Source organism: Phyllobates terribilis, unplaced genomic scaffold (assembly GCF_046119375.1).
Source record: "Phyllobates terribilis strain yellow unplaced genomic scaffold, ASM4611937v1 Scaffold_11__3_contigs__length_659146591, whole genome shotgun sequence".
In the NCBI taxonomy this organism is placed as follows: domain Eukaryota; kingdom Metazoa; phylum Chordata; class Amphibia; order Anura; family Dendrobatidae; genus Phyllobates; species Phyllobates terribilis.
Genome location: NW_027362771.1, coordinates 548,939,268 through 548,953,136, shown reverse-complemented (window position 1 = coordinate 548,953,136; position 13,869 = coordinate 548,939,268). Strand labels below are relative to the sequence as shown.

At 43.6% G+C, this 13,869-nt stretch overlaps 2 protein-coding genes across 5 annotated transcripts in view; one reads left to right on the top strand and one right to left on the bottom strand.

The window, feature by feature from the left end:
* PEBP4 (phosphatidylethanolamine binding protein 4) overlaps positions 1-2,057 on the bottom strand; it is a 110,756-nt gene extending 108,699 nt beyond the window's left edge. Inside the window, exon 1 of the mRNA XM_073654025.1 lies at positions 1,860-2,057. The gene's annotated coding sequence lies outside the window, so the exon portion shown is untranslated. The remainder of the gene's footprint in view (positions 1-1,859) is intronic.
* RHOBTB2 (Rho related BTB domain containing 2) overlaps positions 1-13,869 on the top strand; it is a 48,399-nt gene that overhangs the window by 21,239 nt on the left and 13,291 nt on the right. For 2 of the 4 annotated variants that reach the window (XM_073654017.1, XM_073654018.1), the window contains 5 exons: positions 7,236-7,437; positions 8,466-8,569; positions 9,668-9,853; positions 11,337-12,241; positions 12,794-12,912. In XM_073654017.1, the coding sequence (XP_073510118.1) occupies positions 7,236-7,437; positions 8,466-8,569; positions 9,668-9,853; positions 11,337-12,241; positions 12,794-12,912 (1,516 nt within the window). Of the gene's footprint in view, positions 1-2,139; positions 2,617-3,948; positions 4,071-7,235; positions 7,438-8,465; positions 8,570-9,667; positions 9,854-11,336; positions 12,242-12,793; positions 12,913-13,869 lie in introns of those variants that run through there. The other 2 variants (XM_073654019.1, XM_073654020.1) reach the window with 2 other exon arrangements.

Sequence of the window (13,869 nt, the reverse complement as noted above, 5' to 3'; positions counted from 1 at the left end):
AATACCAAATGCCGCCTGATCAAGAGTGGCGCTGTTTTAGGAAAAAAAGTTTGTTTTTACTGTTGATCAACCCCTTTAAGAGTTTTATTATGTCAAGTGCTCTTTATGCATTGCTACGTTGTTGTTGTTTTTTATCTACATAACCTATATGACCTGGACAGAATTAATGGATCATTTAGGAAACACCCAAATGTCAAACATACAATTATATCCAAAAGTGTAGGGTTGGGTAAGAGAGTAAAGCAGAATGTAGTTCTCCCAGGAATGAATCCCGACGATCCAAGGTGGGAGCTGAAAGTGACGGACAGAATGGATTTGTAAGTGATAGGAGGAGGGCATTTTCTGTGGCACCGCGTAAGTATGTGACACGCACAGAGTCCGCGCAGAAAAACAATATCGTAGCTTGCCCTCGTCTGGTCTGATTTACGTGGACGAGCGCACGGCACACACAGAGACGGTCAGGTCCACAATTTGAGGCCTGTGTGAATGTAGCCTTGGGGTGGTAGTCTTGGCGTTTAAACTTAAAGGGATTTTCCCACAAACAGAGAACATTCTAATTGATAGATCTTGGAATAAAAATAATTTCCACTATTGAATGTGTTTAAAAATAATGTTCCTGTGCCGAGATATTCTTATAAATGTGTCCCTGCTGTGTACTGTGTAATGGCTGTGTCTGACCGTACAGGGACATGGTCTGATCATACCACATCTCCTGGGCAGGGAGGGGAGGAAGGAAAAGAAAGTATACAGACATTACAGCAGGGGATCACAGCTGATTCTTTCTGTGAGATAAAACATTTCACTGCCTGTTTTTAAGCAATGTTTTACCTGAAAGAAATGACAGCATAGGATCGCAAATGATTCTATCTATAGCCTCTCTTTTGTCTCCTCCCTCCCCAGGAGCTGTGGTATGATCAGACCATGTTCCTGTACGGTCAGACACAGCCATTACACAGTACACAGCAGGGGCACATTTATAAAATTATCTCAGCATAGGGACATTTTTTTTAAACACTTCCAATTGTGGAAATTATTATTATTCCAAGATCTATTGATTAAAATGTTGATTAAAATTAACTTTGTTCGTGGGAAAACCCCTTTAAGTAATCTGTGGCAGCAGGACGGGAGCACTGAGGGCCACCTTTGACCTGGCTCTTCTTTTGATTAGCCGACCTGGAATGACATCAGATGTGTGTCACGCTGCACTGATGACGTCATGCCAAGCTGGCTAATCAAAAGAAAAGCCATGGATGCCGACAGGTCAGAGGCGGTCCTCAAGGCTCCCGTCCAGAGGCCATAGAATACAGACTCAGCTGATGGACTCGTTTCAGCAAATCAATTCACACTAATTCTAGTGTCTACCTATGTGGCAAAATAAGGGCCTGTACACATTGTTGCAGATTCATTGCATTTTTTTCTGTGCAGATTTGTCACAAAACATGAAGGGTTTCCTGATGCCAGCAAAGTGATTGAGAATCCCGAAAGTTGCTTATTTTTACCTTGCAGATTTCAATCTGCAGCATGTCAAATATGACTGTGTGCGCACACTGCGTTTTCGCTGCGTTTTTTCAGTGCAGATTTGTCACAAAACCTGAAAGGTTTCCTGATGCCAGCAAAGTGAATGAGAATCCCAAATGCTGCTTATTTTTTTCCTTCCAGATTTAAATCTGTTGCTTGTCAAATGTTTCAGCGTTTTAGCTGCTGATTTCACTCATACTAATAAATGGGGAAAAATCTGCACCAAAAACACATGTAAAAAACGCATCAAAAATGCGCCTATTTTACCAGCGTTTTTCCTGCCAAGAGATCCAGAAATGGTGCAGAAATTTCTGCACCAAATACTTAAGGTGTGCACATACCCTAACTCCCGGATGCGACTGCTACCTCTGTGCCCTCTGCTGGCAGCTGCGTTTCTGATCCGGATTTCTCTACGGATGAGCGTAGACTTCGGAGATGTGATCGCCGCTCCGGTTCACCGTGTTCTGAGCAGCCACTTCTTTTCCATTGATGTCAGCAGATTAAATAAAGAACATCCTGATCATTTGCAGCAGCTGCATCTGGATTTATTCCCAAAATGTCTATAACGCCACGGCGCCTGCAGATGGCGCCCAAGACTTTCCTATCCAGTTACAATAGAATTCCTCCCCTTGGTTAGAAAGACATCTTCTCATACATATACACACACACCTCCTGACTGGAAATGAGGAATCGCAACCTGCGCCCATCACAGCTCCAGACACTTGCATCATGACACAGGGCTGCAGTATACGGATATATAGACACAGCTGCCCACACTGATATCCAGGCTGCACCGCACACACTGATACATAATGCATACTAACACGGCACTGATAACGTGACATAACAAGCATACGCTCGTGCGTATACAGTGCCATCCCATAGGCACAGGATCTATTCTCAGATCTGCAAGGGCACACCATCGGGCATACACACAGCGTGCAGCGTGGACGTGTGTGCCCTGTGCTGGCATAGATGGATACATGCACACACCAGCGCTATACATGTGCAGTTATAGCTAGGCACATACACCCATAGCCGTGGCCTGACGATTTCCGGACTGCAGAGAGGATGCGCGGGTGACAACATGGCTGCCATGTATGGGACAAGCCTTACTGGGACTGGGTTTAGTATCATCTGTGTGTGTGATGTCGGTGGATGATGACTTATTATTATGGGGTCTTGTGATTTATATTACATGCTATGATTGGGGGGGGGGGTACTGTTTATGTGATTTTACAATAGTATGTGACCCCCCGTCCTGTGATTTTCCAGCGATGGTTTCTTTCGCTCCCGAACTTTGATCCTCAGTCGTAAGAATGTGACCTGATTCTCGGCATAATCTAAAAGGAGAGAGAAAGTTATTGTTTTTTAACCAGGCACGGTGCCCTGGAGACGCCGTATTCTGCAGCGTATTATGACCTGGATTTCAATAGTCTTCATTCTTAGAAATGCTGAGCTGGAAGTTATGCGATTTTTAATCCGATCAGTGGCATAATTCAAATATACTTGCCGTACAGAACAGTGTCGGACAAGCTTGGCAAAGGCTCACTGATAATATTGATTCTTGGGACCCATTGTTCAGCTACATACAAAAATATCCCGACCCCAGTACACAAATTTACTTTTGCTTCTATGTAATATTAATTTAGCTAGCTTGTTTAATGAATGATTAGATTATACCTTTTTCTGCAAATTGTGTAATAGCACTACTTATTAGCACTCCTTTACAGGGGCGGCCTACCGGAGGATTCTCCGCTTCTCCAATGGGCCAGTCCGAGCCTGTCTGTCACTGTCATACAGTGCAGATATAGCAGGCTGAAATGGTCTGGGTACGGCAATGGGCTGCATTATTGCTCATTCTTTACCCAATTTAACCTGCAGTCTTATGTAAATCATTGTTATATCCAGGGAACCAATGCGGAGTCTAAAAAAGACTCCCTCCAACTATTCTGTACCTTATAGTATTGGTCTCCTAATATGGGGAGGCAGAAGTTTTTGGAGCTCTGCAGGATTCTGGGTGAGACGCAATCTCTGCACCCCAATAATAGAAGGGGTTATCTCTCACTTCTGCATGAACAAGTGAAAGGTGCTAAAGTGGCATCCATTGTCTTTTGCAAGGTATTACCAGGTATTGTGCCCCCTCTGATGTAGTCTAAGCAATAGGACAGGCGCATGATATATATGCCAGCCATGCATGAGACCTGGCAGGTGGCTGATAGACATCACATCCCTGTGTGGAAGTGAGAAGTGCTACCTGCTTGAGTCGTGCCATGTCACAATGCGGGCCGGCTACATGTAATATATGCAGCCCTGCTACATCCGTATATAGAATTATTTTTTTATCATGTCATTATAGATATATAGGTGAGTGTATTGCATTCTGAGACTTGTAGTTTGTATCATCTAGACATGCGCAGGTTATCCGGATATCACTGGAACATCAGATCTGCTTGTGTGAACAGTAGTATACAGCTCGCACATTCAACATATCCCTAGGGCTCTTATGGGGCCAAAAAAGTGTCCTTTTGGCTTCCATCTGGGCGCTATAGGTTGGTATATTTTTTTGTTTTCAGACTTCGCTTTCTGTGTACTCCGCACAGTATGTGTGTTTCTGTTTTTTACAATGGGCCCCTATGGGTAATGTATATACTGTATGTACCCCGGAGCCTTACATCAGACGAATATATAGGTGAAACTTCCCAACAAGCCTCAGACGCAGCGTGCACTGAGCCTGAGGCTGGTTTTGTGCATATGAGTTTCACGGTCAATGTATAGACTATTATTGCCTGACCAGTCATGGGTTTCTTGACCCGAATTCAACAGTCTTATATACAGTATGTTTATGAGAGCTTTTAATTCGGGTCAGGAGACCCACAGCCGATCTGGAAGTCACAGTCCATACACAGACCGTGAAACTCACATGTGTCTTAGGCCAGTTTGCAAATTGCACCTTCAAACAGAAAGAGGACTTGAACTATAGCACCACCTATTGGAAGTAGCAATCCTACAAGTCAATATCGACCCTTGCCATATGATTTAGGATAAAAGCCAAACTAGAATCTCCATTTGTAGACACGTTGTTTCGGGGTGTTTTCCCCTCCTCAGTGCAAAGCATGAGATCTGATTTGGCTAGGTGCGAGGCTTCTGACTGGGATCTAAGCAATAATGCTTCTCCATGTGGCGAGTGACATGCCAGCGTAAGGAGACTTATAGGCCATGCGATGCTCCTCTGGGCTCCTCCTTTTAGGCAGTTTTACACATCTTTTATGGATGCAGTAGATCTGTGAAGTGGCCGGTAAACTCACAATCAGGCCAGACTTGTGGTCATAATACAGATGTTAAATCTGGCCTGCATTATGGTTGCATTGCTTTATGGGCTGTACCTAGTGTGGCCCGGCCGTACAAGTAATACAGGTCACTTAATGTCCTTATTGAGGGATTAGTGGCCATTTTGTTGTAAGAAACATAACAAAATCCTTGTTGGATTATCCCTTGGCAGCTGAATAATAAATCAGCGTGCCCAGCATGGCAGAACTATGCCGTGATAACAATCAGTGTCCATTATATTATTGCAAGTTACCAACTGGCTACAAAGCAGTCACATCAGTGAGACACATTAGATCCTTTCCATTCCTTGGCTGCAAGCAGAGATCTTGTAAGCCATGAGAGATTTGTAAAAGGTTGCAGGCTAATGCATATAACATGGGGAAAACCACATAAAGTGCTAAATGTAATGAAACTTTAGAGACATGTGAAGGGGAGTTTAAAATGCCAAAAGTTAGAAGCTTATGCAGGAGCTGTGGGTCCCATGAGAAAAGGGGCTATCTCAGGCTGGCCCTGTGCCCTTCTCTAGGTTATATGAACCTCTATCCAAAATCAGGGCAACAAGTAAGATCAGTTTTACACATCTGACATGTTGTTTTTTTTGCTGCTATTTTTACATTTGCAAATGTGTATTTTTTCATGAATTTTTTTTGTTCAGAATAATCACTATTTTTCAGACATAAGAAAACTTTTTCCCTTAAAAAATTTGATCAAATTGCCCTTTTTTTTCCCAAAAAATGTTTTATGGTGTCACATACATCTTGCATTGGTGGCCTAGCGCCTTGTATTGTTCATGCTTGTATGGTAGAAGCAAAGCTGAACTTTGGGATCCTGAAAAATGCAGGAAAAAAACGGAGCAAGAAAAACAGCAAAAAACCCAGCAAAACCTACTTTTTGTCTGCAGCTTTTTCACTGCCAAGTGATCAGGTTTTTGCCTGTAGGAAAAAAGCAGCAAAAAAGCAACGTGTGAGCATAGCCTAACAATCTGAGCACGGATTGATATGTCCGGACTGGCCGTGGGTCCCCTGATTATATTTATATATGAGGCCATGGAATTTGGATCAGGGGACCTGCGGCCGGTCCGGACATCTCATTCCGTACTTGGAACATGATTGTCGAAATTGCCTATCGGGGGAAAATGGCCAGAGGGCAACAAGTTCTGGGTCCAACCCTGATGTGATGGCAATAAATAGGCAACAGAACTCATTTTAAAGGGGTTCTCCACTTTGGACAGTCCCTACATGACAATCAGCTGATCACAAAGTTTTCTCCTAATGGGACCCCAGTGCGGAAACCTTGCAGTAAAGGCCCCATACACATTAGATAACATGATGCTGTCCTACCAGCCGAAAAATAATCAAATATGCCCAATTTAATTTCATACGATGGCGGTGTGTAATCGATCGGCTAAAACCATTGTTCGTTCTTAAGTTTTCATCTGATGAATTATTGTTTTGGTTGAAATCGTTCACTTTCATCAACTTTTATCGAATGCTGAACTTTTCTAAAGCGCCACCTCAGGGATAATTAAGCATTACACAGTGACTTTTTAAAGGGGTTGTCCACAGGATAGGTGATGATGTGTTGATGGGTGACTGTCCGACCTCTGGGACCTGCCAGTGAGGAATTTTTGTCCCACCTTTTATCACCGTTACAAAATGGAAAAATACGGTCTCTCCATTTTGGTCCGACACTTCATTCATTCTTTATGGGGCTGCCGGAAAAAGCTGAGCACAGGGCACGGCAGCCCCATAAGAAATGAATGGAGTGGCAATCAAGCATATGTGGTGTCGGTGTGTGTCCCACTGATGATTGGTCAGACACCCACCGTGTCCCATGGATAGGTTATAACTTGTTTTGAACAACCCCTTTAAATCATTGGGCTCTCTAGTGTAATATAAGATAGGACATGTTCTCAAGAGGGAGCAATACTCTTAATTACTGCTCTCCACACAGGGATCCTAATCTGAGGACCCCTCTATTATCTCCGGACCCCAAACAGGGTGTATAAAATTTGATTTTCTAAACCAGACAACCCCTTTATGATAAAGGTTCTGTCCCCGTGTCCTAAACAAACAAGGCCTTAGCTAAGCAACAATCATCTAATAGAAAAACCGGACAGTTGCCCATAGCAACCAATCAGAACTCAGCTTTTATTTTTAAAACCGTTCTGGTAAAATGAAAACTGCGCTGTGATTGGTCGTTATGGACAACAAAGACTGCTTTTCTTTTAGACAGTTTTGATAAATCTGCCCCATTGTGTGTTTTTATTGTGGTTGAATGTGACATTTATTTTGCAGTTTGCACCACGTGAGTGGATGATAGTAAGGATCCCATATCAATCCGCCTGCCAACCTCATTTTGTCTTTCTTCCTTCCTCCATTTTACAGATCCCAGCTGCTGGACACTGATATGGATTATGAGCGTCCCAATGTTGAGACGATAAAATGTGTGGTGGTCGGAGACAACGCCGTCGGGAAGACTCGTCTGATCTGTGCTCGGGCATGTAATGCCACCCTGACACAATACCAGCTTCTTGCCACACATGTGCCAACTGTCTGGGCCATAGATCAGTATCGTGTGTGCCAAGAGGTAACTATTCAGTATTGGGGGTAGTCCCTGCATAAGTGGGTATAATGATTGGTGGTTTTAAAGGGGATCACATTTTTTTTTTACTTAAAAGCGTGTATTTCATGCTAAAAAATCAATAATTTTTGCACTTTGGTTTCATTAAAAATTTTGCACCGTTTTGCTTTTCCAGGCTCGTTGTTTCCTGGCACCTTCAACTTTGATGTGATCATATAACAGCTGAGAGGAGCTAAAATAAAAACAAATAAAAATATTTGATTGTCAGAAAGAGCTTACTGATAGATCCTCGGTTATCTCATTCTGCAGCCAACTATAGACAGTGCAACACAGGGACCTTTGAGGTCAAGTGGTTAATTACATTTTTAATGAAACCCAATTGAAAATATTCATTTTTAGACAAAATACATACATTTAAAGGGGTTTCCAAGCTTAGGGTCCGAGTCTGCAGTCACTCTATGTGACTGCAGACTTGTGAATCGTCATAGTGGATTCTCCAATTCCGGGAGTGGGCGGACATGTGAGTATGCAATTTGCATACTTCTGGCCACATCCCAACTAGACGTGTCTAGCCTCGCTCAATATACTTGTATTGAGCGAGGCCGCACATGTCTAGTCGGTATGTGACCGCATGTATGCAAATCATGCTTTCACGCACCTTCCCGCACCCAGCATTGGAGAATCCTTACAGCGCTCACAATGAGGATTCATAAGTCTGCAGTCGTGTACAGTGACTGCAGACTTGAACCTCAAGCCTGGACAACCCCTTTAAGTTAAAAAAAAAGTCCTGAAAGCTGTACAACCCCTTTAAATCCACAAAACCGAGCTAACATCTTCATGGAGACCATTCTACTAGGTTTTACTGGTTTCTTCTTATACCATGCTCACTGATCCCAGAAGGTGAATCCTTGAAACTTATGTGCAGAGTTAATTATGGGACATGAATACCTTCCCCTATAACGAGGGAAGTAATCAGGGACTTATGACGTTCTCTTGAGATATCCTTACCGTCTTTCTCTTCCTCCGTGCGGTAGGTGCTAGAGCGCTCCCGAGATGTCGTTGATGATGTCAGTGTGTCATTAAGGCTTTGGGACACTTTTGGAGACCACCATAAAGACAGACGATTCGCATATGGAAGGTATGATAAGGTCAATGTATTTAACCCCCTATCGCAAAATCACACTGCTCTGTCTATGGAAAAATAAAAAAAAAGTTATGGGCCTCAGAATATTGCGGCCAAGAAAAAAAAAATCAAAAGTGTTTTTTCTTGTGTGCAAAAGTAGTTAAACCCCAAAATATATGTATACATGGGGTATCATCATATCGGTTTTGACCTGCAGAATAAATATAACACTTATGGCCCCAATTCGTCGTCAAACAGTTTTCAACAAAATTCTGATATAAAACTGTAGGATAAATATTACAACTTTTTTGTGCAATGCATAGTAGTTCAAAAGTTCAAGTTCCAACCCGCTTCGCCAACTTTTTAAAAAGTGGCCTGAGCTTAGCTGAAAAGGGTGTAACGAGGCATGGCCGAGCCATATTTTAGTCCGGGGTCCCACTAGCATATGGTATCCGATGTGACATACTAGTGACATTCGCTCTTGCTGTGCTGCGAGCAGAAGTCGAATGTCAGTGCTCCGATCCTCTCGCACAGGGAGGATCGCAGCACAGCTGCGGAGGGAATGGAGAAATCAATTTCTCCATCTCCTCTGTTGCTGGCATCAGCGGGAATCGTACTGCACTTGGGTGATATCCGAGTGCAGTTCGATGTTTCACACGCACCCATAGGCTTATATGGGTGCGTGCGATCTGAATGCAGCATGCAATCGAGCATGCTGCAATTTTTTTCCAGCCAGATCGGAGCTGGAAAAACAAACGCCACTGAGCACAAAATCATAGGATTAAATTGGTCCGATGTAATCCAATTTTTTATCGTATTGCATTCGTCCAATTTAATCGCAAGTGAGAGCGAGGCCTTAGGCTGAGTAATCTATACCATATTTCCTTCAAAGGTGTCGCTCGGCATCCAATGTCTCATTTCTTGGATCCAATTGTAAAATCTGTAATTACTTCACCAATTATCACATGCACTTTATTACACTGGTGTCTTTTTTGTGCCAGATGAGTGTTTGGACCTTCTTAAGCACAGACCTGGGTTTCGGCACCTTCTATAGGTCCATGCCCACCCTTGTTGGATCCTATGCTCATGATCCCTTTCTGTTGTCTTTTATAGGTCAGATGTGGTTGTTCTCTGTTTTTCCATTGCAAACCCCAACTCCCTACAGCATGTCCAAACTATGTGGTACCCTGAGATAAAGCACTTCTGCCCACGAGCACCTGTCATTCTGGTTGGCTGCCAATTGGACCTTCGCTATGCTGATCTGGAAGCAGTGAACCGCGCCCGACGCCCACTGGCCAGGTTGTCTTTTTATTTTGTATGCTTACATGTTATAAGGTTTGTAGGTAATTAAATTAATAATATCTTTCTCATATCAGTGCCAATCCATCAGCGAGCTGGCATGACGCTGAAATGAGTGAACAACTCTCGAACACTGGCCGTCAGCTCTTGCCTTACACCTGTCCGATCCTAAATGTCAGTGCGTTGGTGCCACTCTGAGCCAAGAATGTGAAGCTACTTGGCACTGCTCAAGGGTCGTCCTTCCTCAGCTTAGCTGCTCACCCGCTGGATCCTTAGTGTAATGCCTCACAGTGTGATAACAATGCACAAAACTACCATTTAGGCTCCAATTTTTGTAGTTTTGAGTTTCCACAAAAAAAAACAAAAAAACACCCATTATAATGGGTGAAAAATGCTGCAAAAACTCTGAAAGTATTGATATGCTGCAGATTTCAAAGCACGTAGGAGCCAAAAAAACACATGGAAAAAAAAACAAGTGTGTGCTTGAGATTTTTGAAATCTCATTCACTTTGCTGGTATTGTAAAACGCAGCAAAAAAAAAAAAACGTTGCGAAAACGCCACGTGTGAACATAGCCTTAGGCCCCTATTCACCTTTTCTCTTATTCCGCATCTAGTCTTCTTTTTTCTTTAGAGTGCTGGATCCATTTATTTTATCTCGGCGTCCATTTTTATCAGTCATATATTATCTGTTTTTCCTGTTTGAAAAGAAAAAATGGAAGTTTTCCCATTTTCTCTGAGCAGTGAACAAGGGAAAGCACATGGATGCATTCAGATAACATCCTTGTGCTGTCCCTTTTTTGGAGAATCCATTCACTTCAATGGGCCACTTTGGTACGAAGATCAGACCAAAGTAGGCCATTTTTTATCTGGACCAGTAGTCAGTAATCAGCCATGTGAACAGCCCCATACAACGTAATGTGGTTGTGCGCAATCTATTGAAAAAAACTGACAACCCGCAATCAACAAACGCTGAAGAAAGAATGAAGTCTAAGCAGAGGCCAAGACACTGTCCTTTTGGTCTTCATCAGGCTGGAATGTGACGGGATACCTTCTTTCCTGCTGTATGGTGTAGCTCAGGTTGTTGTGCTATTCCATTATTATACTTTTTTACACTTTCTTCTAACATTGCCTTCGTCAGAGATATACATCAATGAATCCCTCAGGATTATGCCTCCAAACAGCCTGTGAAATGCAGTGTGAAAATGGTGGTACTCCCAACAAATAGGAGGACTGTGTAGCAGGACACCATCAGAAAAATTCTGCCCTATTAATAGTGTACTTATGGTTTCATAAAACTTTTTGTCATAGTTACATGTCAGAAGTTCTGATTTGGTGGCGGATCAAGTGCTAGCTGACGATCGCTAGAAAAATGAGGCAGAAGAGCTCAGCTACTGGGTTGGAGTTAGTCCAAGGATTTGGGTGGAATTTGGTTACATATGGTTTCTCACATGTTCTGATCGCTGTTCTTCTTTTTTCTTTAAGGCCAATTCGACCCCAAGAGATTCTTCCACCAGAGAAAGGTCGGGAAGTAGCCAAAGAGCTTGGCATCCCCTATTACGAAACCAGCGTGGTGGCGCAATGTGGCATTAAGGAAGTTTTCGATAACGCCATCCGTTCGGCACTCATATCTCGCCGCCACTTACAGTTTTGGAAGTCGCACTTGAGAAGTGTACGCAAACCTCTACCACAAGCCCCCTTTCTTCCTCCCCGCCCCCCTCCGCCTGTTATCATAGTGCCTGATCCTCCTGCTCAAAGTGAAGATTATCCTGGACACCTTTTAGAGGAAGCCTCCTGTGCCGACGTGGTGCTGGTGGTCCAAGAAAGAATTCGTATCTACGCCCACCGCATCTACCTCTCCACCGCTTCCTCGAAATTCTGTGACCTTTTCCTAATGGAGGACGGAGATCCACCATCTCAAGCCAGGGACCCCCTTCTACGTGCCTCTAGCTTTGATGCTTGTGAGGGTTCAGGGGACACGGAGGGAGGAGGAATGAGAACCTCAGCCAGTGATGGGACTTTGGGTAGAGAGGGAGATAGAGATTTGTCAGAGTGGAGCAGAGCTTTTGAAAGCATACGAAGTGGAGTTCTGGAGGAGCCACCTGGCTACCGGGCCAGAAGGGTAACTGTGGTAAAGATGGACAGCTCGGTGAGGTCTGGACCATTCAGAGCTGTGCTGAAATATTTGTACACTGGCCGACTGGACGAAAGAGAGCCCGAGCTGATGGAGGTGGCACACATTGCTGAGCTTTTGGAAGTGTTTGACTTGCGTATGATGGTGGCAAATATCTTGAACCGAGAGGCCTTCATGAACCAAGAGATCACTAGAGCTTTCCATGTCAGAAGGAGCAATCGTATCAAGGAGTGTCTGACAAAAGGGATCTTCTCTGGTGAGAATTGTCTGGTGGAACCATGAAAAGATAAAGGATATATATATATTATGGCATTTACGTATTCATATATTGTGTTTCCAAATGCGACACACATTTTAGGACTTATTTACTTGTTGCCATAAAAAAAATAAAATTACCATTTACATCTGTAGGAGAGATTCGTGACTTAGATTTGCGTTTTTGCCGCAGTTTTGCTATGGATGTGCGGCAGAACCACCCGATGTCATTCACCGTGACTAATTCTTAGCTTTCCCATATGGATTCTGCGGATATAAGTAATATACATTTTCACAGCTGCCAGATTTTATTCTATGTGTATAAATGGTCTCCCAGAAACCTTATTCACATGTATGGGATGTGAGCTGTCAAATCTATGTGAATGGCATAATACTTTATTTCCAGTATTTTTTACACCGAGTAGTAGAGTATTGTCTGCAATACTAATTTTGCTGTAAAAAAATACTGAATCAATTCCAATTACAATCTGTCGTACCTTATAAGTTAATAGGATTTGTCCGAAATTTTCCCTTTTCTACTTCTCCCCTTTAGATGTCACTTTTGTTCTGGACGACGGGAGCATAAATGCCCATAAACCACTTCTCATCTCTGGTTGCGACTGGATGGCCGCCATGTTTGGGGGACCCTTTTTGGAAAGCAGCACCTCTGAGGTAAGGAACATGAAATCATTTGTGGCTACTGTTATGGTGTCTTCTCCAATTCATGTCGTTGAATAAATTCCCGGGTATTTTTGACTAATTTATGCGGAGACATAGATGATATTACATACTTAGATTATATAATCGTCTCCCAATAGTTTGTCCCCCAGGAAATTACTAGAGAGTCCATTACTTCTAGTCGGCAGCCAGCTCGTTTTGGCGTGGCATCATCCTGCCTATGAGTCAGGTCTAGTGTGGCCAAAGAATCCATCTACATCCGTATATAGCATTCATGTATATAAACAGTGATGTATCACCTCCCGCTCTTCTGGAAGAATTCCTACAACAATTTGGAGGAGTCTGTGGAAATTGTTGCCCCTTCATCCAGACCTTCATCCAGAAGAGCAATTGTGAGGTCAGACTCTGACCTGACGGAGACAATCTTCGTTCTTGTTCATCCCAAAAGTGTTGGATGGGGTTGAGGTTCTGGCTCTGTGGGGCCGGTCAGGTTCTTCTCACTGTAACCTTACGGGGTCTCTACTTCGTGGCTGAGTTGCTGCGGTTCCTTCCACTTCTCAGTAATATCACTCACAGGTGATGGGGGAAGATTTAGGAGGAAGAAATGTCATGAACGGACTTGTTAGCCCGGCGGCTCCTATTACAGGACGGCGCTGGTATAAGTGAGATCTTTAACACTAGCCATTTTGTCACATGTTAGTAAAGGCAGATGGCATGACGGGGAGCGGATGTTAAACACCAAGGGTAAGAGGTCAAGGTTATACACTGGGGACGAGGGGCCGGAGGATATACACTGGGGTCGAGGGGGAGGAGGTTACACACTGGAGGCAAAGGGCCCGGATGTTATACACTGATGTCGAGGGGCCAGATGTTATACACTGGGGGTGGGGGGCCGGAGGTTATACACCAGGGTCGAGGGGCCGGATGTTATACACCGGATGTTATACACCG